This window comes from Peromyscus eremicus, chromosome 18 (assembly GCF_949786415.1).
Source record: "Peromyscus eremicus chromosome 18, PerEre_H2_v1, whole genome shotgun sequence".
Classification (NCBI taxonomy): Eukaryota; Metazoa; Chordata; class Mammalia; order Rodentia; family Cricetidae; genus Peromyscus; species Peromyscus eremicus.
In genome coordinates, this window is record NC_081434.1 from 2,663,801 (window position 1) to 2,687,994 (window position 24,194).

Below are 24,194 nucleotides of genomic sequence, written 5' to 3' on the forward strand. Positions count from 1 at the left end.
AAGGGAACAAGAAACGGAGCCCGGGTTTTGTGGCGAGTTTGGTGTGCTTCCCTACCCCTGGTACTCCTCATCTCTCTGTCGGGGAGGGGAGGGGAGGGGAGGGGGGGGCGCCCGTCCCGGGGCCCTCCTCTTCCCAGACCAGCTGAGCCTCTGCCCTACCCCCTCCTCCAGCAGCAGATGGTGCCCGGGCTCCCGCTGCCAACCTTGCTAGGCGGTGCCAACCTCAGTCCTGGCAGACAACCCGTAGACTGAGAAGAGGAGCTTCTGGCTGGCCAGGCGGCCCTCCCCCACCCGCTCTCAAACCCAGGACCCCTCCGCCTGCCCGGCTCCAGCGACCACCCCAAGCTGCTTCTCCGTGGTCGGCTCCTAGGTCCCCAAACTCCTCGTCTCCTCCTGCTCCCTCCTGCACACCTTCCCGCTCCTCGCCACCTGCCGCCCTGACCGCGGCCGGCGCATTTGCATATTTGCATATGCAAATAATAACATTTGCATACGGCGCGCCGCAGGGGGGGCCGGCCGGGCGTCCTCGCGCTCCGTACCTGTCGGCAAAGGGCGGGGGCAGGGGCCGCGCGGGAGGGCTCAGCCCCCCGGCCTCGCTCGCTCCGCTCCCGGAGGACCGGAGGGAGTGTTGCCATGGAGACGGCACGCACCCCACCCCCTCCCAGGCCTAGGGTCTCCGGTTCTCTCCCCTTAGCCAGCCCCCCAGCCCCTCCCCATCCCTCGCTCCAACTGAGATCTCGCATCGCCCCCTGGCGGCCACGCTGGGCTCCGAGCCAGGCTCCGAACCGCCAGGGCGACATGGCCAGGACCAGGCGGGGGACCCGGCCCTGCCACGCTCCTCTGCCAGCCACAGGGGCGCGGGGTGGCATTCCAGCCCGGCCTTTTTCTGCCTAGACCAGCGAGTGCAAGCCTGCCCACTCCCACCAGCCGCGGCTTCCCGCAACCTGACCACAGGAGGTGGGGCGGCGGGGGGACAGTCTTCCTCTCTCCGCAGGCCTTCTCTTCATCCGCAGCTAAACAAGACAAACTTCTCTAACTTTTGTCAAAACTTTAATAAATTCGCAACCTCTGACAGCTCGGCCCCTGGGCGCCTCTTTACGGGTATGCACCCCCGCCCCCCAGCTCTTGGATGGGCCTCAAGGGTGGGTCTTACTGGTGCCGCCTGCTCTGCGCACCGGGTATCCCAAACCCTAGGCAGGGGGAGAGAGGTGGGAGACAGACCCTCCCCCGAAGCATCACCGTGCTCCTGCAGGCCTCTCCAACCCTCCTCATCCTCCAGCAGTCCAGCAGCCCCTCCCCTCCCGAGCCCGCACTGGGCCCCGCCCAGAACCAGGCCTAGGTGTCTCCGGCCAGCGGGCGCCAGAACGCCTAAATCTCCTCCAGGAAGTCGGTGGGGAACAGCCCCACCTTGCGGCCGGTGTAGACCTTGACATAGCCGCCAGCTTCGTCTCCTTTCTGCACAACGATCTAGGGAGTTAAAGGACGGACGGGGAGCAGGAGCTGAATTAAAGACCGACGAGAGCGGGGAAGCCAGCCGGGAGAGCTCTCACACGTTAGCGTCTCCCAGGTGTGTGGAGGGGGGAGGCGCGATCACCCGGGCTACCTGGTCTTTCTTCAGAGTGATCTGCCCAATCTCACGGTTGCCCACAAAGGATCTGGTGACACGGTGCACACGTTCTCCAGCCCGGACCCGAATGATGAAGTTTGGAGGGAAGAATCCGACCTTCTCTCCGATTTTCCCCTAGAGGACGGAGTAGGTAGGCTGCCGGTCTCAGGTTCTAGACCCTACCCATGGCCCACCTTAGCTCTAGCCGTTGATCTTACCCGCCACCACTCCTCATTGGAGTCATCGATGACGGTGATCTTCTCCCCTGGCCTGGGACAGGAAGGAGAGCTCTCTGTGATTTACATGCACAGACCAGTTCCTGGCTGTGCTGCAGGCGCAGCTCCAAAACAGAAGCCCAGGGCACCTGCCCTTTTCCATTCCCACAGAGAGCTCATCTCTTACTCCTCCGTGCTCCCCACACTCCCGCCTCCCTGGAAGGCTTCTCACGGGAAATCCAGATCATCCTTCTCCAAGGCTTTGAACCGATAGAGAGCCACAAAGTAATGAGACTGCTGGAAGCCAGACTGCTTGTGCTGGGGGGAAAGAGAGGGATGAGCTTCCCTTTACCAGCTCTTCCCGGAGGGGAGTTCATTGGTTTCTGTGTGATGAAGAGGGGGACCCCGGAGGGCGATGGGAAGATGAGGACCGGGGTTCTACAGGTAGAAAGGTCTTACTCTGTCATCAGGTGTTTTCTCAGCCTTCTTGTCTCCTTCTGCATTGTTTCCTTGGATGGGAAATACAGACTGATGGCTTCTGCCAGTGCAGGGCATCCATCACCCCCTCCCCCTTGTGCTGGAGGACTTTCGCCCTGGGCCCAGCCTTTCCCTCTCCACCCTTGACTACACTGACCCCATCCCCTCTCTGTGGATGGAGAGGGGTGGCACTCACTCACCATCCGGGGACTTGCCTTCCTCTGGCCTGGCTGACTCCGGTTCCTCCTCCATCATGGCTGCCAGAGGCTGGAGGGGGACACCAGAGTTAGAGAGATGCTGTCTTTGGAACCTACGTTTTCCCTGCTTCTCCGGGCAGGCCAGAGAGTTGTAGAAAAACAGTATCTAAGCACTAGAAGAATACTTGGAAAAAACATTAGTCCCACCACCTGCCTAATGCAGGAATTTCTTCTGATATATGCTGGCACATTGTGCCTGAATACAGCTAATGACAGGGAGTTCACTACCTCACACTATAACCCCATGTGATTTTCTTTTTCAGTTCCTTTTATTAAGCCTATATCAGCTTCCCTCTTATCTTTAGTTATTTGTCTTGATTTGCCTTCTTGGGGCTTTAAATGTGAAACAAACAGTCTCTAAATATCTAAGGACAGCAGACAGATCCTTTCTGGCTTCTCTTCCGCACTAAGTTTTAGTCCCTGCAAATCACCTCTATGATCCAGATTTCAGGCCCTTCATTATACTGTCTGATTAAAAATACTCCAATGTATAAGACAGGGCATATGGGGGGGGGGGGGGCGCAGTTTCTTTCTCTCTCTCTCTCTCTCTCTCTCTCTCTCTCTCTCTCTCTCTCTCTCTCTCTCTCTCTCTCTCTCGGTTGTTCTGAGGCAGTCTCAGGCAGCCAGCTGTCCTCAAACTCCTTATGTGGCCAGAATGACCTTGAATCCCTGCTCTTCTGGCCTCTGGCTCCCACATGCTAGGATTACAGGCATGGCCACTTTACCTGTCTGGCAACATAGTTTTCACAGTTTCCTTTTAAGAATAGAACCTAAGAATATGGATGTTTTTCCTCAAACAGCCTTGTAAATCAATTGACTGAAATTTGTCATCCATACCCAAGCTTTACATCAACTACTTTGAGATCAGATCTCTAGTTTTGTTTCCAGAAAGTTTTTTTCCACAAGTAAATGTTCTCTTATGAATTTTCAAATTATTATTATTATTATTAATTATTTTCAAGACAGAGTTTCTCTGTGTAACAGTCCTGGCTGTTCCAGACCAGGCTGGCCTCAAACTCACAGAGATCTGCCTGCCTCTGCCTCCCAAGTGCTGGGATTTAAGGTTTGGGCCACCCAGTTGAACTTTCAAATTGTTAAAGCCAGACAAGGCTGTGCATGCCTCCAATTCCAGCACCAGGATGCTGAGGTAGGAGGATTGTGAACTCAGGAACAGATTGGGCTATAAAGCAAGTTACACGAAGCCTGTGCTACATAGCAAGGCCTTTAGAGCAGAATGGAACAGAGTATGTGTCAGAGGTATGGTTCAGTGGTGGGCTGCTCGCCTAGCATGAAGCAGCCCTGGTTTCGATTCCTACCATCACATATAGCAGGTGTGATGACAAGTATCAGTTACCCCAGTACCTAGGAAGTGGAGGCAGGAGGATCAATGTTCAATATCACCCTGATGCTGGCTTAGGCCACCTGAGACCCTGTCTCCAGAAACAGGGGGTGGGGCTTCCTGGAGAGTGGTGAAGAGCACTCACTGCTCTGAGATTTTGTTTATTGTTATTTTATGTGTATGCGTGCTTTGACTGCATATATGTCCGGGCACCATGTGCATGCCTGGTGCCCACAGAGACCCCAAAATGGGAGTCGCTTTAACTAACATCGTAAGGTTGTCCAGGGAAGAATTAATCGCTTGCCCAGGCCAACCCACTTCTGGCCTTACCAACCTCGTATCTCTCTACTGTAGAAGACAAGGAGACTGCCCTTGACCAGGAGTAGCTCTGTGCCTCTGTTTCATTTACAAGGTGAACAGGTCACACCAGATGACCTTCAAGGACACCTGCTGGCTCCAGAATTCTCTAGTTACTTGGAATGACAAATTCTCTTCCCCAAATGCAAAATGCACAGATCTTGCCCCTATTGCCCACAGTGCCAGGCCAGGAACTTAGCCTTGTGTGGTACTTAATCGCCAATTTTGGAAGGGAGTTGAGGAATCACGTTCTATGGCTGGAGTGAGTTTGTTTTTCAATGTTGGGTGTTAAACCAGGATGCCTTATACACACATACTAGGCAAGCACTCCACCACAGAACTACATTCTCAGTCCTACAGCAGGATTCTTTTTTTTTTTTTTTTTCTGGTGAGGTGCATAAAATGCTTAAAAAAAAAAATTCTACAGTTTCACACAGGAATGTTTTTCTGTCTGGTTATGCTGCTGCACCATCTGGGGGCAGAGGATCCACAGCGTCTACTAGTTTCCCCACGGGGGAAATGACCTGTCCCGTGGAGCTCCTGCCACGGGCCTCTGCGGCGGCAGTGACATGCGGTGCTCACATTTTTCTTATCTGCCTGGCCCTTTTTCCGCTCCTTGTTTGCCATGATCACCCCGACGCGCAAGGTCTCAAACACAGGGTCATTGCGATTGGCAGCGGCTGGTGGGATGGGAGAAGAGAGACTCTGTTACTGGGCAGGCCGGCCGAGGAGGGCTTGGAGGGAGAGCCCTTTCAAAGACAGGGGAGTCGGTGGATGCGCACCGGGACTCGTTGGGGAGCAGAGATGGAGAGAAGAGGGAAGGGCCAGCTGCAGGATACCTAGGTCACCAGTCTATAAAGGGCTCTAAACACCCCTCGGAAGGCCCTGTGATGGGACTCCTCCCAGTACGGTGTTATTCTGCTGGCTTTTGTTCTGCTGAGTGGCATGTGTGCTGTGTGCGAGCCGGGTGCAACCACCAGCACATTCTTTTGAACCCATACCCTTCATGGAGTTTAGCTTCTCTGCCAAACCCATTTGAGCAAATTTTCAGCGAATACACGTGTTTTCCTTTTTGAGACAGTCTCACTCTGTCGCCCTGGCTATATATGGACATCAGGGAGAGCCGCCTGCCTCTGCCTCGAGAGTGCTGGCATTCAAGGCGTGCGCCGTCACTGCAATCTCCATGAATACACTTTTAAGGGTTGCCACATTAGGAACTTGTCCAGGGGGATATCTGTAGCTCATGGGCTGGCCCTGAGTATGGGTGTCTGTCCCTCTGTAACAGGGCGAAAACAGGCCAGAAGCCTTGCTCTTGCTTAGAAATGATTTGAAAGTGACAGATTATGGTTTCATCCTTATCTCTGCCTCTGGCTATTGGTGGTCCTTGCTCACTCATGTCTCTCTCGGCTATAAACCAAAGACTAGTCAGTGCATCCAAGGATGGCTGTAAAAATACTAGGCTGAGGAAGAACTATGGAAATAGAGTGATCCCATTTCAGACCTGACTCTCCCAAGAGGTGGTGTGGAGTAATCTCTGCCCACCCACTCCGGTCCCAGGTGGGCACTTACAGACAGAAGCATATTGCTGGTCGCTGTACAGCGGGGAGCTGTAGGCACGACGGAAACCGGGAGGCTGTAGGACGGGATGGGGAAAGCATTAGAAGGAGTAAGGTAGGTCCAGGATCCCCTCCCCCACGAGTACTCAGCCCTGCTCAGAGTAAGGGACGGGCTGAGAAAGAGAAAACCCGGAAATGTATGGCCTTAGGGGCCAGCAAGTCGTCGATGGCCTGGGTCTCCTCTTCCACGTTCTTGCTCCCCAGAGCAAGCCTTGCTACTCACGATCTTGCCGAAGCATCTCTGCATCTCCACGTAGGACTGGCAATGTTCATGGATGTTGGTTTTGCAGTTCTTACAGCGGAGCCCAAATTTGTTATTGACTTGAAGGGGAGAACATCTGAGTAAGGTTCTGGATTCCCATTTTCCTTTGTACCACCGTGGCTACTTCAGCTCTGAAGGGCCTGCCCTCCTCTGGCACACCCTACACTATCAATCTCAGTATTTTCATAGGGTGAATCTTGCCACAGTGTGTCTGTGCAAGACACAGCTTTCCTAAGCCCTCTCCCACCCCACAAGCCTTCCACCTCACTGTCTCTAGTCCCTTCAAGACTCACGCACAATCATCCGGGCACAGACATCACAGAACTTGGGCTTCTTGAAGAAGTGATCTTTGAATTTGTGGGGCTTATCATTGACAAGCTTAGGAGGTTCTGGGGGTGGTTCCTCCTCCTCCTCCTCTTCCTCTTCTTCCTCATAGATATAGTAGATGGGCCCACCCCCGGCCCCTACTGCCTCTCCATTGGCCTGGGGCTCTGGGGGAGGTTCCATCTCCGCTGTCTCTGGAGAACCCTTCTTGAATAACTGCTTCAGGCGTTGGAGCTGGGGGAGGGGGTGAAGAAAACTCAATGTTAAATGACGTCACTTGTTCATTTTTCTGTCATGGGAAAGCAATGTCCCTGGATTCGTGGATTGGGGCTGCAGGTGTCCGCTAGCCCGATAACAAACGAGCCACACACAAGTGGGATCTACTCAAGCAGTTTTCTTTACACGTTGTCACGGCTTCCCAGCCCCTCCGACACCCCTGCCCCCAGTGACCAAGGGTCCAGACTCACCCCACTTTGTGGAGTCTCTGATGGGAAAGGGGGCTTAGGGGATTCCGGTGCCTCCTTCTCTGTCATCCTGCAAGAGGTTGGAGCCCACTGAGAGCTAATCCCTGACTGCCTGCACGCAATGGGGGGCCCTCCAAGGGGAGGCTTTGGGAGACACTTGGTTCAACAGCCTTTGGTAGAGTCTGTGAACAGATTCTACAAAGGTCCAGAAAAGAATGTCCAACAGACGGAAGACTTCTCAACCAGTTCCTTAAACTGATACTTGTCTTTCCACGTCAAGGAGCAGCCCCAGAGTCTACAAATCCAATGGTGCTCAAGGCTGTTGGCTTCTGGGTTCTCCTATGGCAGTGGCTCTCAACCTTCCCAATGCTGTGACCCTTTAACAGTTCCTCATGCTGTGGTGACCCCCCAACCATAAAATTATTTCATAGCTACCTCATAACTGCACTTTTGCTGTTATGAATCGTAGTGTGAATATCTGATTCGCAGGAGGATCTGACATGCGACCACTCACACGTTGAGAACCACAGTCCTACACATACTCATGACCGATGCAATACACACCTTCTTATGGCTTCAGGAGGTGTTCTTGTCTACATGTGTGAAGGTGTGTCCCGAGATCTGCCCTCCCCTGCCTCGCTCCTGAGCCCTGGGGACCTTGTGCCTAGTTCTGTCCTGGCCCGCCTCAGGCCTCTGCTATTTTGGTTTTCAGAGTAATATGAGCCTTTCCTCCCCTTACTGCTCCAGTCTCTGGAACCCCCCACCCGTCACCCCCTCTCCAGTCTCGACTCATCCTGAAGTAGAACAATTTCACTTCGACAGTTCAAACTACTCACAGATAAGGAGAGAAAGGAAGAGGCCGAACAGACTCAGGAAATGAAACGATGAGGAAGAGACGACTTCCTTCTGAGACTCCCTAAGTCAGGTCAGTGTGGAAAGAGGGAGTCCCTAAGACCTTGACGGTGGTGCTGGGGGAGGGCTAGTCCTCTTCCTCCAGGGCTAAGCCCTGGTACCTTCTGGACTCACACAGCTACTCGGACAGTATTGGGAGGCCTCGGAGCCTCTCACCCTGGTGGCAGGGCTGTAATGACAGGGCTGGAGGACCGGGGACAGCTGAGAGGACAGCTGACGGGCAGAAATTGGAACCAGGAGGTCTGGGGCAGGGCTGGACCCTGACTCCTCCCATCCCCCAGAGCGGCTCTTCAGAGTTTCTGCTGAGCAGGTCAGCTCCTCAGGAAGGGGCATTTCCACCTAACACTGCAGTACCCTACCCACTCCAAGTACCAGGGATCGAACCCAGGGCCTTTGCCATGCTAACCATGTTTCCGACCAGCAAGCTAAAACCCTACAGGAAAGGGCTTCTCTTCTCCATACTCACTCATGTGATTCTAGATGTCTGACGGTGAAGTCAGGATGACTTCCCCATACTCTCCCCTTAATGCTAACCACCTTTCCAGTTCTACCCTCCCTGGGCTCACTTCACTTTCTCAGGTTTTGTTTCCCTTTTTGGGAGGAGGAGGGCTTGTTTTTTTGAGACAGGGTTTCTCTGTGTAGCTCTGGCTGTCCCAGAACTTGCTCTTGTAGACCAGGCTGGCCTCGAACTCGGAAATCTACGATTAAAGGTGTGCACCTCCATGCCTGGCTAACCCCAAAAGTTTAGGCCAGACAAGGGCTGGGAGCTGAGAGGAGGGTGTGACTCAGAACTCAGTCAGCCACGCAAGACCGCATTCTCATCTCCAACTGAGCAGTGCGTAGTGCTTGCTACTTTATTCCTTTCCCAAGTGCACCAGGGGATCTTTCTCCTTTGTCCTCTAAAACTTGATCCTTAAGGAAAAGAGAATATCCGAGTTACTGAAACCCAAAAGCTATGGGGCTGGAGGGATGGCACAGCTTTTCACTGAGGACCTGGGTCGGTGCCTAGCACCCACACACGGGCTGTCTGTAACTCCAGTTCCAGAGGCTCCATACCTTCTTCCGGCCTCTGTAGGCATCAGGCACAGACACAGTACACATGTGCACAGGTATGTGCCACCATGTACACAGGTATGTGCCACCATGCTGAAACCCAGAGTCCTGCTTCTACACAATACAGACAGACACACACACACACACACACACACACACACACACACACACACACACACGGAGTGCTGGAGGGCTCAGAGAGCTCTTAGGTTCCTGCGGTCAGGCTGTCGCACTGAGATGGCCTGAAGACTCTCCAGTCAACTCCACCTTGCACGTGGTGACTCTGGTCTTCAGTTCTGTCAGCTGCATGGGGGCAGGTAAGCGTCTACACTGACAGGGCTTGGTACTGCAAGTTCAGCTGGTTTTGCTGGAAGTAATATCCACATGTTCCTGCCAAGAACCCAATCCTCTGCTCTTAGGATTAAGGTGTAGCTTCTGCATCCCTGAAGGGTGTTTCAGAAGACTAGATGGACAGAAATGAGGCCAGCATCTCGACCCAGTTCTGGACCATCTCACCCAGCTCAGTAGCAAGGGTATAATGAGTAGCAGAATTAATGGGCAAGAAGGAACCTCTGATATGGATACAAAGGCCCACAGCTGAGAAGCAGTGTGCTTGAGGAAGAGCAGTGTGCAATTTTGAGAACCACAGACCCAGCCATCTATAAGAAGTGTGTACAGGGAAGAGGAGGGGCCAGAAGGAAGAGACCCTAGGGAAATCATCCTAGCCTACAAAAGACCCTTCCAGCCGTTGTGGGACGGGACCTCCTCAGAGCCTCAAACCCAACCACACCAGTCATTAACAGAGAACAGTGATGATGTCCAGCGACAGGTTTTTGCTTTTTTTATATTTATAAACAAAACCAACCTCCCCCATTAACTCCCCAAACAAACAAAAAACCAGATTAAATAAAATGTACAGTGAATACACCCAGCAAACATCTGTATGTGCAATTGAATACTGTGTCTGTTACTGTGGCACAAACCTCAAACAAACAATATACAGTGTTCTGGGGAAGGAGGGGGGTCCCAAGTTTTAACTCTGTGGGGTTTGGGGAGACAAGATGGGGGGAGAGAGAGAGTGGGGAAATCAATGTACTTTTCTTAATTCTGTCCATATAAATATATTCATGAAGACCAGAGAGGAAGGGAGACTGGGATGGTGAGGAAATGGGAGAAGAGGGGGGTGTGGGACCCTCTCAATCCTACTTGACCAAAAAATATGAAAGAAATTAATTCCATGGTGGGAGAGGAGATTAAAAAAAAGGTAGAAGAGGGTGGGAAGGAGAGGAAGACAGAAGGGGACCAACAGGGAAAAGTGGGACCCCTGGCAAGGAGTCCCATGCCAGTGTGGGAATCTGTCTGCTTCTCTCTTCAGCTGTGAGGTGGCAGGCTCTGGCCCAGTCATCTGCCTCGGCTGCCCCCACTGCCCCCACTCCTCCTGTGCCCGTCCGTCCCTCCCTCCTCCATTCATTGGGAGCTCGCTCGCTCCAGGATCCTCAGGTCGTAGTTCTTTTTGGCCACTCGAAGTTTGAAGCGACTCACAGAGTTGTTGAGGCGAAGGGAGGCATTCTGGGCGGCCAAGGGGCTGGGGAATACAGCCACTATGGTGTACAAGGCAGCGAGGTCCGAGTGGCGGCCATTCTCTCCAGTCCCACTGTTGTCCCCGCCACCTGCACCAGGCAGCCCCTGAGCATCCTTAAGCCACTGGATCTTGGCACCAGACATGGCGAGCTGGGTGAAGAGTTTGTCCGCCTCTGTACGGGTGATCCCTTCAGGGAGGTCTGTCACCTCCAGCACCCTTCCCAGCACTGAAAGGGGAGGAGAGATGTGAGACCCTGAGCAAGGCTCACAGTGGCCTGGCAGTCACTGAGCAAGCCTGTACACACAAAGCCCTCCAAAGCCTTACCTTCCCCAGTCAGCCCCCCCCCCCCCCCAATCAACCTAGCTTATCCCCGTGGAGACTATGTGGGGACACAGACGGGAGAAAGACTGAGAAGCAGTACTCGAGTAATTTCCCCTCTGGGCACCGACAACTCCACTCCTTCACAGGTGTCAGGGCTGCACAGAATGCAGCGTTCTCAGTCACTTCTAATACACTCAGTGGCTCAACCTGAACACGACCCACGGCTCCCTTCCCACCCGGAGGCTGGGCCAGAGACTTCCTGTCCCTTTCTTTCCTTGTTTAGGCAGAATGTGCAATTCCAAAGACCCTGTATGCCTGGCATAGAAGGCCTGAGGGAGAAAGCTGCTCGCCCACGCTCCCCCAGCCCCGACTCAGGTCTGGGATGACAGACGGAGCTGTCAGGGTAGGAGACCGCTTCGAGAGGGGCCATCACCACTGCCATCACCACACTGTACCCAATGTCTAGGACGGTCTACCTCAGGACCCTGGAGGGCTTGCCCAGGGACACGGATATTTCACCTCTCTCCCTTCTGCTTGTCCGTTTCCCCACTCCACACCAGCTTTCCCACTCTACTGGGATGGCAATGAAGGGCCTTTCTCCCTGGGGGTCCGGCTACTCACCAACATCTGCTGTGCCCAGGTCAGTGGAGGCAGATTTGAGTGCTTGTCTCTTGCTCCGGTTTCCATGCTTCAGTCCACTCTGTCCCTTCAACATCCAATAGAACTCTCATCCCAAGTGAACCTTTACTGCCTTGTGTCCCAAGGTCTGCCCTAGAAACTGAGGAGTAGCACCCCACCCTGAGGACCCTACCTCACCAGACAGTGAGACTTCCCAGGGAATGGTAATTGAGACCTAACACCTCTCCCTCTCGGCACTGAGGTGGGAGCCGTGAGCACAGACAGGAGTGGGGGAGACTCTTTGCTTTGTCCATTCCGTGGCTTCTCCTGTGTCCACCCGCCTGGTTGAAGCAGATGGCTCACAGACAGGGCCCAGATGAGAAGGGGGTCTGACCGCCCGAGACTGACGGTGTAGATGCTCACCTGGTGCACCGTGTAAGTTGACTGGCCGTGGAGCAAGGGAGGGCAGATGGACAGGTTGTATTGTAACGGCTGACCCAATAGGGAGTAGCGTCCATCACCTGGGGTAAGAACAGGTGTCTTAGGAGCCTGAGTTCCACAGTATGTCACAGTATGAGACTTCACGGGGCTTTGGAGAGAAATAGCACCAATACATACTACTCCTACCTTTTCTATGACGGGAGTGTCTATGTAACTAATTTAAGAGTTGGACTCCTATGTGGTAGCACACACTTTTAATCCCAGCACTCGGCAGAGGCAGATAGCTCTCTATGGGTTCATGGTCAGCCTGGTCTACATTGAGAGTTCCAGAATAGTGATAGCTACATAGTGAGACCCTGCCTCAGAAAAACAAAACAAAACAAAGATCTATGTCTCTTCCTAAACTCTTAGCAGGACCTTGAGTTCTGTCCACCGTAGACCCTATGTAAATGCCAGGAAAGAGTTAAGTGTAATGGTACATGCCTGTAATTCTAGCACTTGGGAAGCTGAGGCCAGCCTGGCAAGTGAGAGTTAGTCTAAAGAAAAGGAAATGACAGGGAAGAACCTCGAGATTTGCAAGTGTCTCTCATCTCCTCCGTGGGTGTCTTCATTCCCAAGCCCTCAAATTCTGACTCATGAGAGAGGCAATGTAGAGTGGTGGACAGGGCACACACTTGGGGCCTGATGCCAGTCAAAACCATTGGCTCTGTACCTGGAAATGCAATGCTGGGGAGCTCCCTCTTTGGTGCTGTTGAACGGCTAACTGAACAAGGTATGGAAAGCACCTGGAGCAAGGCCTGGAGCATACTAAGTGCTGCGCAGCTTACTACTCACAAAGTGATTTATTTTGGAGCATTTTAAAGGTTTTAAACATTTTTTTTGTTTTGTTTTGTTTTTCAAGATGTGGTTTCTCAGTGTAGCTTTGTGCCTTTCCTGGAACTCACTTGGTAGCCCAGGCTGACCTCAAACTCACAGAGATCCGCCTGCCTCTGCCTCCCGAGTGCTGGGATTAAAGGCGTGTGCCACCACTGCCCAGCTAAACATCTTAATCTTATTTTTAGAATACTTGTGACAGACAAAGCAAAAAGCCACAAGACTATCCCCATCTTATACATGCTTACCCCATTTTATAAATGAGACTATCCCCATCTTATACATGCTTACCCCATTTTATAAATGAGACTATTCCCATCTTATACATGCTTACCCCATTTTATAAATGAGACTATTCCCATCTTATACATGCTTACCCCATTTTATAAATGAGAAAATTAAGGTCTACTTCTAAGTGTGAGTAACTTTTTCAACATCACAAAGCTCGTCTGTCCTGGAACTGGTAACCCAGGCTATTTCAACTGAATTCAGTGTTGTCTCTTCAAAAATCATATTCTTCTTGGAGCTGGAGAGAAGGCTCACCAGTGAAGAGTACTTACTGCTCCTGCAGAGGACCTGGGTTGGTTCCCAGCACCCCCATCATATCTCACAACTGTCTGTAACTCCAGTTCAAGGTACACATAAACTCACATAGGCACACACACATGAATAATAAAAATTTTAAAATTTTAAAATTTTAGGCTGAATGAACTTCTTTCCTCTCTTTTACCATAAGTAGGTGGTCGTAAACAGCAAATGTGTGCAGGAGGATGGAGTGAGTTACCTAAGGGGGGGGGATGTCCTCTGCCTCAGCAGACGTCAGCTGCAGCATCAGCTCGACTATCTCCCTACCTGTTGCTATCTTCTAACCTCCCACCCTGTCATGGAATGTGAATGCTGAGGTCCACAGCAGCCCACCTTGATCTAACTCCCTACCCTGTGCAGGACCCCCAGGCCGGGGGAATGGCGTGAGGACGGGCAGGGGACCGAGTCCAGTGCAGACGTTGCTGAGGCTGGTGACAGGAGAGGGTGCTGGAGACTGGGTAGGAGATGTGACGGGGCTGCTGCCCATTTGTGCATTGGCCTGTGAAAGAGAAGAGCACGTATCACACGTACACACACACACACATACTCCCACACACCCACACCTTGATGTGTCCCATGGCTTCCAATTCACCACTCTCAAGAAACAAGGAGTCTTGTAAGAACTGCCCGAATCCGACTGCTGCTCCTAACTATCCTCTCGCTCCCTCGTTTCTGTTACTATTTACTAGTCTCCTTTCAGCACCAGAGACCAATCCCAGGGCTTCACCCAGGCTGGGCAAGCATCGAACCACTCACCTACCTGCCAGCCTAGTTTGTATTTAGTACCCACCTTTGATAAACTGTTTCCTTGTCTTGTCTGTGTGGGAGGCGCATCTTCAACAAAGGGTTGGGGAAGCAAACTTGTTGAACGCGTGGGCACCCTTCCCCGAAGGCGGGCAGTGGAGGCTGGAGGGGATGCTGACCCCCTGGGCCTTGGGCTGCTCTACAGACCCTTATCCTGAGTCTTGTCTCTCAGTGACTGGAGCCCACCCTTACCACAGAGGTCCCCTGTGCATCAACGGAATCTGTCCTTATGTGCATTACAAATCCTTCCTTTAGGTCCTTGCCCTAAGCACTGTTTATCAGCCAATAGAACTTTCTTCCTGGAAAGGTCACAGCTGCTTTGCTCTTGTGCCAGGGAGTTTCTTTGAAGCCATGCCTAAGCTCTGTTGTGATAACTGTCATGCAGAAACCTTTTCCCTAAATTTTACTGTGTTTAAATGTTTAAGAAAAATAAACCCTGAGGTCAGACTCTGCAAGTTCTGACCCAGCGCTGGAAAGGTGGTTCTGACTTGAGCTGCATGCTTTACCTCGCTTGGACTGTTTCCCTGCAGGCTGTGAGGCTGGCAGGGGTCCCTGACACGTCTGGGCAGTGCACATGTATATGTGCATGTTTATGGAGGTTAGAGGTCAATTTTGGGTATTCTTTTTTTTTTTTTTTTTTTTTTTTCTTCTTCTTCTTTCATGACAGGGTTTCTCTGTGTAGCCCTGGCTGTCCTGGAATTCACCCTGTAGACCAGGCTGGCCTCCAACTCACAGAGATCCGCCTGCCTCTGCCTCCCAAGTGCTACTGTCCTTTACATGCCATCTACCCTAGCCCAGAATCTTGTATGCACTAGACTCATGGTCTACGACTGAGCAACACTCATCCCTGGCTCCTCCATTTTAAATATGCTCTAAGCATGGTCTGATGTGTTCTGTCTCCTCTCTTAGATAATTAGGTTCCTGGAAAGAGGATACACTTTGTTATTCTCATGTTTTTCAGAGAAACTGTATAAGAGGCTGTGCAGTCAACGACATTCCTTCCTGAGGAGAAATCTGGACCTTCCTTACGAAGACAAGTATTAAAGGACTTACCTGGGGGTTACCGTCAGGATTGTACAGGTCTCCAGGCTTCTGACCTCGCTGGTCCACATTGTAGTATTTGCAGTGACTCCACTGGACCATGGATGGATTCTGGGGGGCCTGGGGTCCATTAGGGACATTTAGTTGCATGACCACCACACCTGGTCCAGAAGGTGACACTCCTGAGTGGCATGAAGAAAGCAGTTGTTGGGAATTCAAACTATTTTGGAAGTATAGTTACCTCTGAATGGAAAAGCCACCAAGCAAATCCACCCACTGGTTTCAGGGCATTTTAACTGTGTCCTGCCAGGGATCTGAGGTGGCTGTGATCTGGCCTTGGATGCTTGCTCCCCAACCAATGGAAGTTTGAGTGCAAGAGATGAGACCAGATGCCAATATTCTCCTGCCCTTCACCTGGTAAGGCAGTTTATTATGATTGGCAGAAAAATTACTCCACCCTGTCAAAACTGAGTATTACCAAATACCCAGGTCAGATTGCTGAAATGTCTGGTCACAGTACTAGCCCTAGTCTAGGGCATGGGCCAGGGCTGCAGATATGTGCAAGTTTTTCTGGTAAGGACTGTGAGTAAACCAGCAAAGTCTAATTGTTTTGGAGATGAATGCCCGCAACTTCACTAAGACAACTTACAAAGCACCTTTTGGTCACCAGCTGACGAAGTGAGGGAACGGTTCAGGTAGAGGGCACAGTTTGGAGACATGAGGGGCTAAGATACAAGGGCACTGTAGGAAAATACCCTAAGAGATAAGAAGCTCATTCAACAAGCCGTTACTGAACATTTGCTATGTGCCAGTCCTTACGCTGGACACTGTGCTCCGAGAAAGGACAGTCTATTAACAACTCAGACATGAAGCAAAGGGCTGAGAGCAGAGTCTGAGGTGCACCCTGGAAGGATCCTTGGACTCTACCCCAGAGACGCTGGGATAGGACCTGTGCTTCTGGAGCTCGCCCTGTACTTGCATTGGCTGACAGGGTGGCTGACGGGGTGATGAAGGGTCCAGGGGAGGGAAGACGGGAACAGGAGTTCTGAAAAGGGAGCCAGAAGGATGATGGCAGTCAGAGCCTTCTGAAGGCTATACCCGCAGATTCCAGGGCCAACTGGACATGACCGTGAGGTTTTGGTACTGTAGCCATCAGCAGTCTCCTCTACTGACAAAGTAGAGGAGGGGAAGGTCCAATCTTCCTCGTGGTAAAAAGGTAAAGAGTCCGGGAGAAGCAGTTTGATGGACAGTCCCCACTGCGAGGAACAGGAAGGGCTCTGGCTCTACGTAGACAGGGGATTATACAGCAGGACAGTTTTCTTTTGACCTTCCAACTGTATTCCTGCTGGGCTGAGCTGGCGGGCATGGTGGTGGAGAAATGGGATTCCTGGGATTACCAGCTCAGAAGCTGCAACGCTGCTCTTTTCATGGTCTGGTACTTCAGGGCTGCCATTGCCGCTGTGATGGGAAATGCTATGGCCTCTGGGTACCAGCCATGCTGGGAGGGGAGTGCTTGCTTAGATAGTACTGGTCATAGGAAGGTCAAAGACAAGACAGGAGGTCCCAGACAGCGAGCGGCTCAGGGGACACAGAAGCTATGTGAGCAGATTCTCTGGCCATTGTGTACCCCACCTCTAGGGCTTATTAAGTCAGAGAGCACAAGTACTCAGTGCAAAAGGCTGGATTCTTCCCATCCCCTGCACCAAAGGGGACTCGGTATCCATCAGTGGGGCTCACACAGGGCCATGTGAACCCACACAGCACTCATAACAACTCTCCCCTTACTGCAACTGCTCTGGGCACCTTGTTTCCCACCCTATCAGCCCTATACACTCCAACACCTCTACCAACAACACTGCAACTGACCTTATTCAAACTGCTCACTGCGCCCTAAGGGGCCAACACAAAGATAATCACATCTCTAGCTTTTTTAAAAGGCAGCTCATAGTCACAGCCTAATGCCCTGGGCTAGGAAAGGTGGGGCATATGTCAGTATGTTAGGTGAGAGCATAAACGGGACAGAGGAAGCACCTCCTAACACCAGCCTCCAGACATGAGGAGCTATCAGGGGCTCAAGGCAAGGAGGGAAAAGAACCAAGTCCTTCTATTGTTTTCTCTGACCCAGCAGCAACAATACAATAAAGGCAGGATTCTTAGCTGCAGCTCTGCTCTGAACTCTCCACGCTCAGTCCTCCCCCCGCTGGCCTGGAGCACTGTTCCTTCACTCAACCGAGGACAGTGCACTACTCGACTGATGAGCTCATTTTTATGCGTCTCTTCCTGGAGCCAAAAGCAGGTGGCATCTGTTAACTGCTGAACTGTCCTGCCAGGGATAGCACCTCCTCACTGCCAGGGTGGGGAAGCAGCCTGGGCTGAGAGCGGCTGAAGAGGGAAAAGGGGGCTGAATAAGGAAATCAATTTCAGCTGGAGAGCTAAGAAAGGAGAGGGGACGTGTGAATGGCTTTTTAAGTGGCATCATTAAACCTGGGCAGAAAGGTCGATTGGGCAGAGCAAACCACATAAATACAAGCAGATGACATTTATGTCTGGCAGAATTGGTTTTCGCTTTTTGTTTAGATTTTTTTTTTTAGATCACTGAGAGAGAAAACTGAAAACTGATAGGGCTTCTTCCTTACCACCAGGGACCAAATCTATGAAAAAGAAATGAAGCCAAAACCACAGGACAGAATCAGTGTCTTGGCTCCCCAACCCCTTTTTTGGCAAGGGAGAGGAAGCTTCTTCTGAAGTGGAAGAGAACATTCTCATCTTTGAAAACCCTTAGAAATGAGCCCGTAAGTGTGTGAGAGGTTGGCTATTTCCGTATGCACTCACACTGTCCGTGTTGCTGTGTCACTGGGAGCTGGGAGCCTGTTTCTAAGTATCACTGCATTTCACGTCTGTGTGCATCCTTCCCAGGCAGGAATCCCTGTATAAGCCCCAGGGGACCCGAAAGCCATCACTGTCATGGGAGACCAAGTGTTCCCTGGAGTTACAGTTCTTTCCAGCACTATAGTGGCAGAATTAAGGTCCAGGCCTGGAGGTGGACTGGGCAACTACAAAAGGTATTAATAAACCTCAGCAGTTGTTCCAGGAACAACCAATCCTAATCCCTGCCTTTATTTTTGGAAAAGTGACCATGTTGCTACATGAGAGGAGGGCGGGGTGACTGTCCTCTGAAGGTGAGAGAGGCTTCTTTCTGTGGGCTATTCCAGCCCGGGTAATAGTAACTGGGAAAGAAAGCAGAAGAAACACTTGTTTCTTTTTAACAATTTCCTTAACTTCTATGGGCAGGAATTAACAACTTTAAATATTAATTGTTAAGTGAACATCATCTCAGCATGGGTGGGACAGAGGGTCCCACCAACTGGGACGAGTACAAGGACTGTCGGAAGTTTAGGGTCAGTCTAGGGAAGAAAGGAGCAAGGAAAACGGATGACGGAGAGGGTTCCTTCCTTCCTCCCTTCTCCATGCTGAGCCTAGACCTCTGATGCTGCTGGGCTCCAGAACACGATGTTTTAGTTGGCTTGGCACTAGGTCAAGTAAGTAACACGAAATTATTTTCTATATCTTTGTTTTGGATCCAAAGATCCTTTATATTTGAACAATAGATACCAGAGACCAAAGAGATATACTACAAAGGATGCCAACAATACACATACAAGCATATCCTTATGCACACGCACACATTGATTTTAAAAACAGGGGAGAAAATTCCCCGTGGTACCGAGCACCAACACAGTACACATCATCTTTGGAGCTGGTTTCTACAATTTCCATATTCCACTGAGAATTTCAAGGCCAAGTGCCCTTGGTAGACAGTAAGAAGTGCTGGAGAGCCCACTCATGTAATAAAAGGCTGGATGAATTTAAAACTTTAGCTTTCAAGAGATCCATGTTTGGTCTGGATGAAACCAGAAGTCATTTCACCTTAAAGCTGAAATACATTATGTCTTATGAACAACCTTAACTCTGTAACTTCCTCAAAGCATCTAGAGCAGAGTGCAAAAAACCTTAGGTGAAAAGTACTAAGTGGGAAAACCAGACAAATGGCTCCCTCTCACCAGAAGAGGGCGCACAGATATCCTCAAGCAAAGTGGAATGGGGATGGCGTGAGGGTGAATTATAATTCAGAAATCCTGTCTCGAAAACAGGGGGGGGGGGGGTGGGGGGGGGGGGGGGGGGGGGGGGAAGAAGCAGAAGAAAGAAAACAGATTCCTTCCCCAAAGCCCTGAAGTTTCTTGAGCGGTACTGAACAGAGGCGTCAGGTTGAGCTGACAGGGAAGTGAACAAGGGCGGGTGGTTACCCTGGTGTGTCTGCTGGAGGCGGAAGGGAGGCCTGCAGCTGGTTAGCATAAAGCCCATTTAGTTCCTGGATAGAAAGTGGAGAGATGCCAGGCGGTGGTGGCGCACGCCTTTAATCCCAGCACTCGGGAGGCAGAGCCAAGCGGATCTCTGTGAGTTCGAGGCCAGCCTGGTCAACAGAGTGAGTTCCAGGAAAGGCGCAAAGCTACACAGAGAAACCCTGTCTCGAAAAACCAAAAAAAAAAGAAAAAAGAAAAAGAAAAAGAAAAGAAAAGCTGTCTAGAGGATGAGTGAGGGCAGGACACAGAGGGAAGGAGCTGATGGCAGCGAGTGCACTCGAGAAAACACACACACACACGCCCTCCCTCACACAAGAGAACAACAGTGGACCCGGAGGTGTAGCTCAGACCTTTCTGGGTGTGAGGATTAAGGCATTCACTCCACACTCAAGTCAAGACCCAGGTCTTGAAGATGACACTCCATTGCTTTACACTGGAAGCCCCCCTCAGCAGTGTATGGCCCCGCCAGTGCCCACGCCTCCTCCAAGTCTTCACTCTCTTACCTGAGTACTGCTGTGGTATCTGTGGTGGGCTGCAGGGAGAGGGAGACTGAGGCATCTGGTACTGCTCAGAGCCAGGAGGCTGTAGAAACCCCACAGAGGGGCTGGGAGGTAAGAAGAAAGGAGTGGTGAAGGGACAGAGGGAGGAACACAGCTCCTGGCAAACAGCTGCTGCTTCCTAGGCCTCCCTGTGGGAAGCAGAGGCAGCTACAAGTCATTCCCAGACCAATTTGCCATGCAATTTCTAAAATCACTCATCAGTTCAAACTTAATTATATATATTTGTACTTGATCATCTTTCAATTAGGAAGCTGCTAATCAGTGCTAAATATGGGATGCTGGCAGCACATGCTCTCTCAACAGGCTGGAACACCGAACACATACATGTGTGCACAGACACAGAGGTCTTATAAGGAAAGAAGGGTCAGACCTACAGTGCTAGGGAGAAAGGGCCAAGAGAGCTAAGGGTCAGCGACTGAGGAGGCACACATAGTGGGAAACACTTAAAGACAAACAGGAGAGAAGATGCTGCAAAATTCAAAACAACATGGAGATAGACACACAAAAAGACAGACAAACAAGCCAGGCAGTGGTGGCACACGCCTTTAATCCCAGCACTCGGGAGGTAGAGCCAGGTGGATCTCTGTGAGTTCGAGGCCAGCCTGGTCTACAGCTCCAGGACAGCCAGGGCTACACAGTGAGACCTTGTCTGGAAAAAACAAACAAAACAGAAACACAGGAACAAAACAAACAAGGGTAGCAGACCAGATTATTTCTAAGACATCCCTTCTACTGCCGTGATACATCTGTCCTCTCTCTATAGGCAGAAAAAATTATGTAACTATACTGTAAACTTGGTTCTTCTAATAATGATCAGTCCCCATCTCATAGTTCTGACTAACAAAAACTGGGGTCATTTTAATCTGTGTCTCGGAAGCAAGCAGTTCTTGCTGCTGAGCTCTACATAAATATCCAATCAATGAGGAGAAAAGGAGAATGACCCTCCCGCACACACTTTTGAGACTGGATTTTAACAAGTAGTCTAGGCTGGCGTTCAAGTTGTGACCCTAATGCATTAGCCTCCCGAGTGCTGGACGGCACGTGTGCCGCTGTGCCAGGACACCGACGGGGTCTTTAATCTTGGCTTTCTTAGACCAGAGGAGACAAAAGGACAGTGTAGTTCCTGAAGTCACTGGGAGATAGATGTGCCCCAGTTCTCCAGCAGTCCTCACCTCGTACCGTTCTGCTGAGCTGGTGGGATCATGCTGTAGTATACGGGCACACCCCCGGCTGGGAGGCCGCCTTGCACAGACTGGCTGGCAGGGACCAGCATGGGCTGCTGGAAAGGTGGCTGGACCACATTTTGTGAGTCACTGCCCACTGGGACCTGTGTGAAGAAGAGCATGACTAGGGTCAGCTTACCGAGCTCACCCACAGGCTGCTCACCACTAGGCCAGCACGACTCGCTTCCCACTTGGAGGGGTCTCTTCCAGTACCCACCCTCTGCCCAAAGCAGACACTGCTCCCTCCTCCATACCCCACCCTCAGACATCAGACACAAGGAGGGAACTCAGATCTCCTTTAGACTGTTTCCTAAGCACACGCTCCTTCTGTGACTGTATGAAAACCACAGTTTAAAGACTCTTCTCAACTCTCTGGCTTTGCTTTGAAAAGGAAACATCCCTAAAAGTTCTAGGGGAAAAGACAGAATCTCAGTGTTGGAATCTTAAGTCTGCATGACCCCGGGAGGCTGTCCTTTTCGCTCGCTTCATAAGGACTGGTGACCTTTCCTAACACAGAGGACACCCACTTGGTATGAAGGCAGTGGAGTGTACTGGACCACGAGGCCTTGCATCTGGCCTCCCATGCTGTTCCTCTGGTTGCTGAGTAGACCCTGGTTCTGAGGCTGCTGGACCCCAAGCATGCCTTGGTAAGCCGTCTGCTGCTGGTTAGGCATCATAGGCTGTAAACCTAAGGATGGGTAAGGCACAGAAGATGTCAGTATGGGTGTTTAGGAGGTCACCCCCACAGCTCTGCCTTTCCTTCTATACTTTTCCCTGGCCTTCCTTAGAAATCTAGCAATTCCTACTCTCCCTCTTCCCCCTCTTAATTCTCCAAATGGGAAGGTACTTCTTTCCTGGCCTTTGTCCTTCAGGGACCTAAGCTCCGCACAAACACCCAGTCATGAGGAGAATGACCTCCCCGCACACGTGTGCACCACCGTCTTACACCAGCAGTTCTACTTACCAGGCTGCTGGGACGGCTGAGGCAGCTGCTGACCACGCTGGGGGCTGTAGGCCACCGGGTGAGAGAGAGGTCGATATTGCTGGTTGGAATTAGGATACTGTCCAGGGGGGTAGTAAGAAACCTGGATCTTTAGTCAGAGAAACAGATGTGAGAGGTTTCTTTAATCCAGCCATAACATCGGCAAATTACTAAATGCCTCAGGGCTGATAATCAGAAATGTGTAAACGGAGATACTCTGGGTTCACAATTACAGGGTGACTATGCAAGCAGAGCGAGAGCTGTCCAAAGCGCACAATGGGGTCAGCATCCTTCCTGGTCTGTCTATACTAGAGCAGGAAAGGGACTAAGGCTGAGGAGAGGGGCTGCTTACCTGCTGAGGGGGCTGCATGTAGCCTTGGGGAGGCAGGACTTGCTGACTAGGTGGTGCGTGGCTGGAGGTGGGGTAGTTGGAAGTAGGGAGGGGCTGTCCTGCAGAAGCCATGATGAAGCTAGCTTGCTGAGGATGCTGGGAAATGAGTGGGGGCTGGAACAGAGCTGAGGACGGATCAGCTGCTTCAGTAGAACCTTGGCGGCTCAGGCTCATTTGTCCAAAGGGGTTGCTGAGGTCATCTGCCTGTTGAGAGAGTCAGGGACTCAAGGACTGAAGCTATGTCAAACCTCATTGTACATTTGGCTTCAATACAGAAAGACAGACAGAGCTCTGTGTGTGTGCTGGCACACGCTTGCAATCTCAGCACTTGGGAGGCAGAGGCTGGAGGATCATCAGTTCGAGACTAGCTTCAGCTACATACTAAGTTCTGGGCTAGCTGTGGCTACACAGGCATTGTCTCAAACATATTAACAACTAAAACGGAGAACAGAAAGACAGAAACAGCCATGTTCCACAGCAGTGGTTCTCAGCCTTCCTAACACTGCGACCCTTTAATACAGTTGTTCATGTTACGGTGACCCCAACCGTGAAATTATTTCGTTGCTACTTCATAACTGTCATTTGCTACTGTTACGAATCACAATGTAAACATCTGTTTTCTGATGGTCTTCTGTGAAAGGGTCAATGGTCCCCCACGGGGTCTTGACCCACAGGCCGAGAACTGCTACTCTGCAGCATTCCTTATAACGTCTGGGATAGTCCTGCTTCTGTGCTCTGAGGAGTGATATTTTCAACTGAATAGCGGTGCAAGCCCAAGCTCAGAAGCAGTTCTCTGTACAGGACGGTGACAAGGCTTCCCTGATTACAAGTGCTATTGAAGTTACTTCTCAGGAGATGGGGCAGAGAGCACAACTTCTACCTACCTAGAGGAATACAAGACAAACACAAGACTCTGTTTCCTGTGTTCCTCACGCTCCGACCTTGCTGTAGATCCTGTTTTTATACAGCCCTTTGGAAACACCTGCGTGGACTGCGGACAGGAAGGTTCCCGCGCCTCCACAGCCAAGAACGAACTAACTGCGAGCTCACGCCTGCTGCTTGTCTCCGTGCTCCCTTCCGAGGTTATTTCCACCTTTGTTCTCTGACACTAGCCTAGAGTTCTCCCACCCTCCAAAACCCACTTCCAATTCTCACCTCCGAAAGGAGGCCAGGGAGAGGCTGAACTGGAGGGAAGAACCTGACTGGCGGGGCTGTAATTACCTTCTCTCCCAGCGGTCTTGCCTGTGCACAAGTGATGGTGTGCCATCTCTCACTTGCACGTGACACGCTAGTTTCTTAGCTCCCTGGTCTGTTGAACTCTGAACAGTAATTCACATACAAACACACATGCACACACAACAGAGTAGTTCTTTTGCAAAAGAAAATACTAGAAACCAAAAGAAAATGTTGCCCTCTTGTTTCCTTCACTTTTCAGGGAACTGTTGCTGCCTTACAGGTCAGGAATAGATGGCAAGAGGGCAGGAGTGCACATTAATCTGGGGTCCGTATTGCAGCACTTTCAGAATGGAG

At 51.3% G+C, this 24,194-nt stretch overlaps 2 protein-coding genes and 1 long non-coding RNA gene across 21 annotated transcripts in view; 1 reads left to right on the forward strand and 2 right to left on the reverse strand.

Moving 5' to 3' along the window:
* Positions 1-1,066: 1,066 nt before the first annotated feature.
* Positions 1,067-9,003, reverse strand: Stac3 (SH3 and cysteine rich domain 3). Its single transcript, XM_059245436.1, has 11 exons — positions 6,921-9,003; positions 6,423-6,687; positions 6,091-6,188; positions 5,821-5,884; positions 4,834-4,931; positions 2,499-2,565; positions 2,281-2,330; positions 2,054-2,139; positions 1,825-1,876; positions 1,604-1,741; positions 1,067-1,467 (listed from the first exon to the last, which is right to left on the reverse strand). Exons 1-11 carry the CDS (start codon positions 6,984-6,986, stop codon positions 1,369-1,371), a joined length of 1,083 nt encoding a protein of 360 aa, XP_059101419.1. The 5' UTR covers positions 6,987-9,003; the 3' UTR covers positions 1,067-1,368.
* Positions 1,196-9,940, forward strand: LOC131895040 (uncharacterized). Of its 2 annotated transcripts, XR_009375078.1 has the most exons (4): positions 1,196-1,567; positions 1,653-1,757; positions 7,740-7,842; positions 9,302-9,940. It is a non-coding gene; the product is annotated as an uncharacterized LOC131895040 (long non-coding RNA). The 2 variants fall into 2 exon arrangements; XR_009375077.1 differs by having other exon boundaries at positions 1,207-1,757; positions 9,302-9,938.
* Positions 9,701-24,194, reverse strand: part of R3hdm2 (R3H domain containing 2) — a 121,093-nt gene continuing 106,599 nt past the window's right edge. For 8 of the 18 annotated variants that reach the window (XM_059245425.1, XM_059245430.1, XM_059245428.1 and 5 more), the window contains 10 exons: positions 22,626-22,868; positions 22,256-22,382; positions 21,819-21,979; positions 21,241-21,395; positions 20,012-20,112; positions 15,160-15,329; positions 13,636-13,801; positions 11,827-11,924; positions 11,407-11,491; positions 9,701-10,690 (listed from right to left, as the gene is read on the reverse strand). In XM_059245425.1, coding sequence (XP_059101408.1) covers positions 10,350-10,690; positions 11,407-11,491; positions 11,827-11,924; positions 13,636-13,801; positions 15,160-15,329; positions 20,012-20,112; positions 21,241-21,395; positions 21,819-21,979; positions 22,256-22,382; positions 22,626-22,868 — 1,647 coding nt within the window. In that variant the 3' untranslated portion in view covers positions 9,701-10,349. Of the gene's footprint in view, positions 10,691-11,406; positions 11,564-11,826; positions 11,925-13,635; positions 13,802-15,159; positions 15,330-20,011; positions 20,113-21,240; positions 21,396-21,818; positions 21,980-22,255; positions 22,383-22,625; positions 22,869-24,194 lie in introns of those variants that run through there. The other 10 variants (XM_059245427.1, XM_059245431.1, XM_059245429.1 and 7 more) reach the window with 5 other exon arrangements.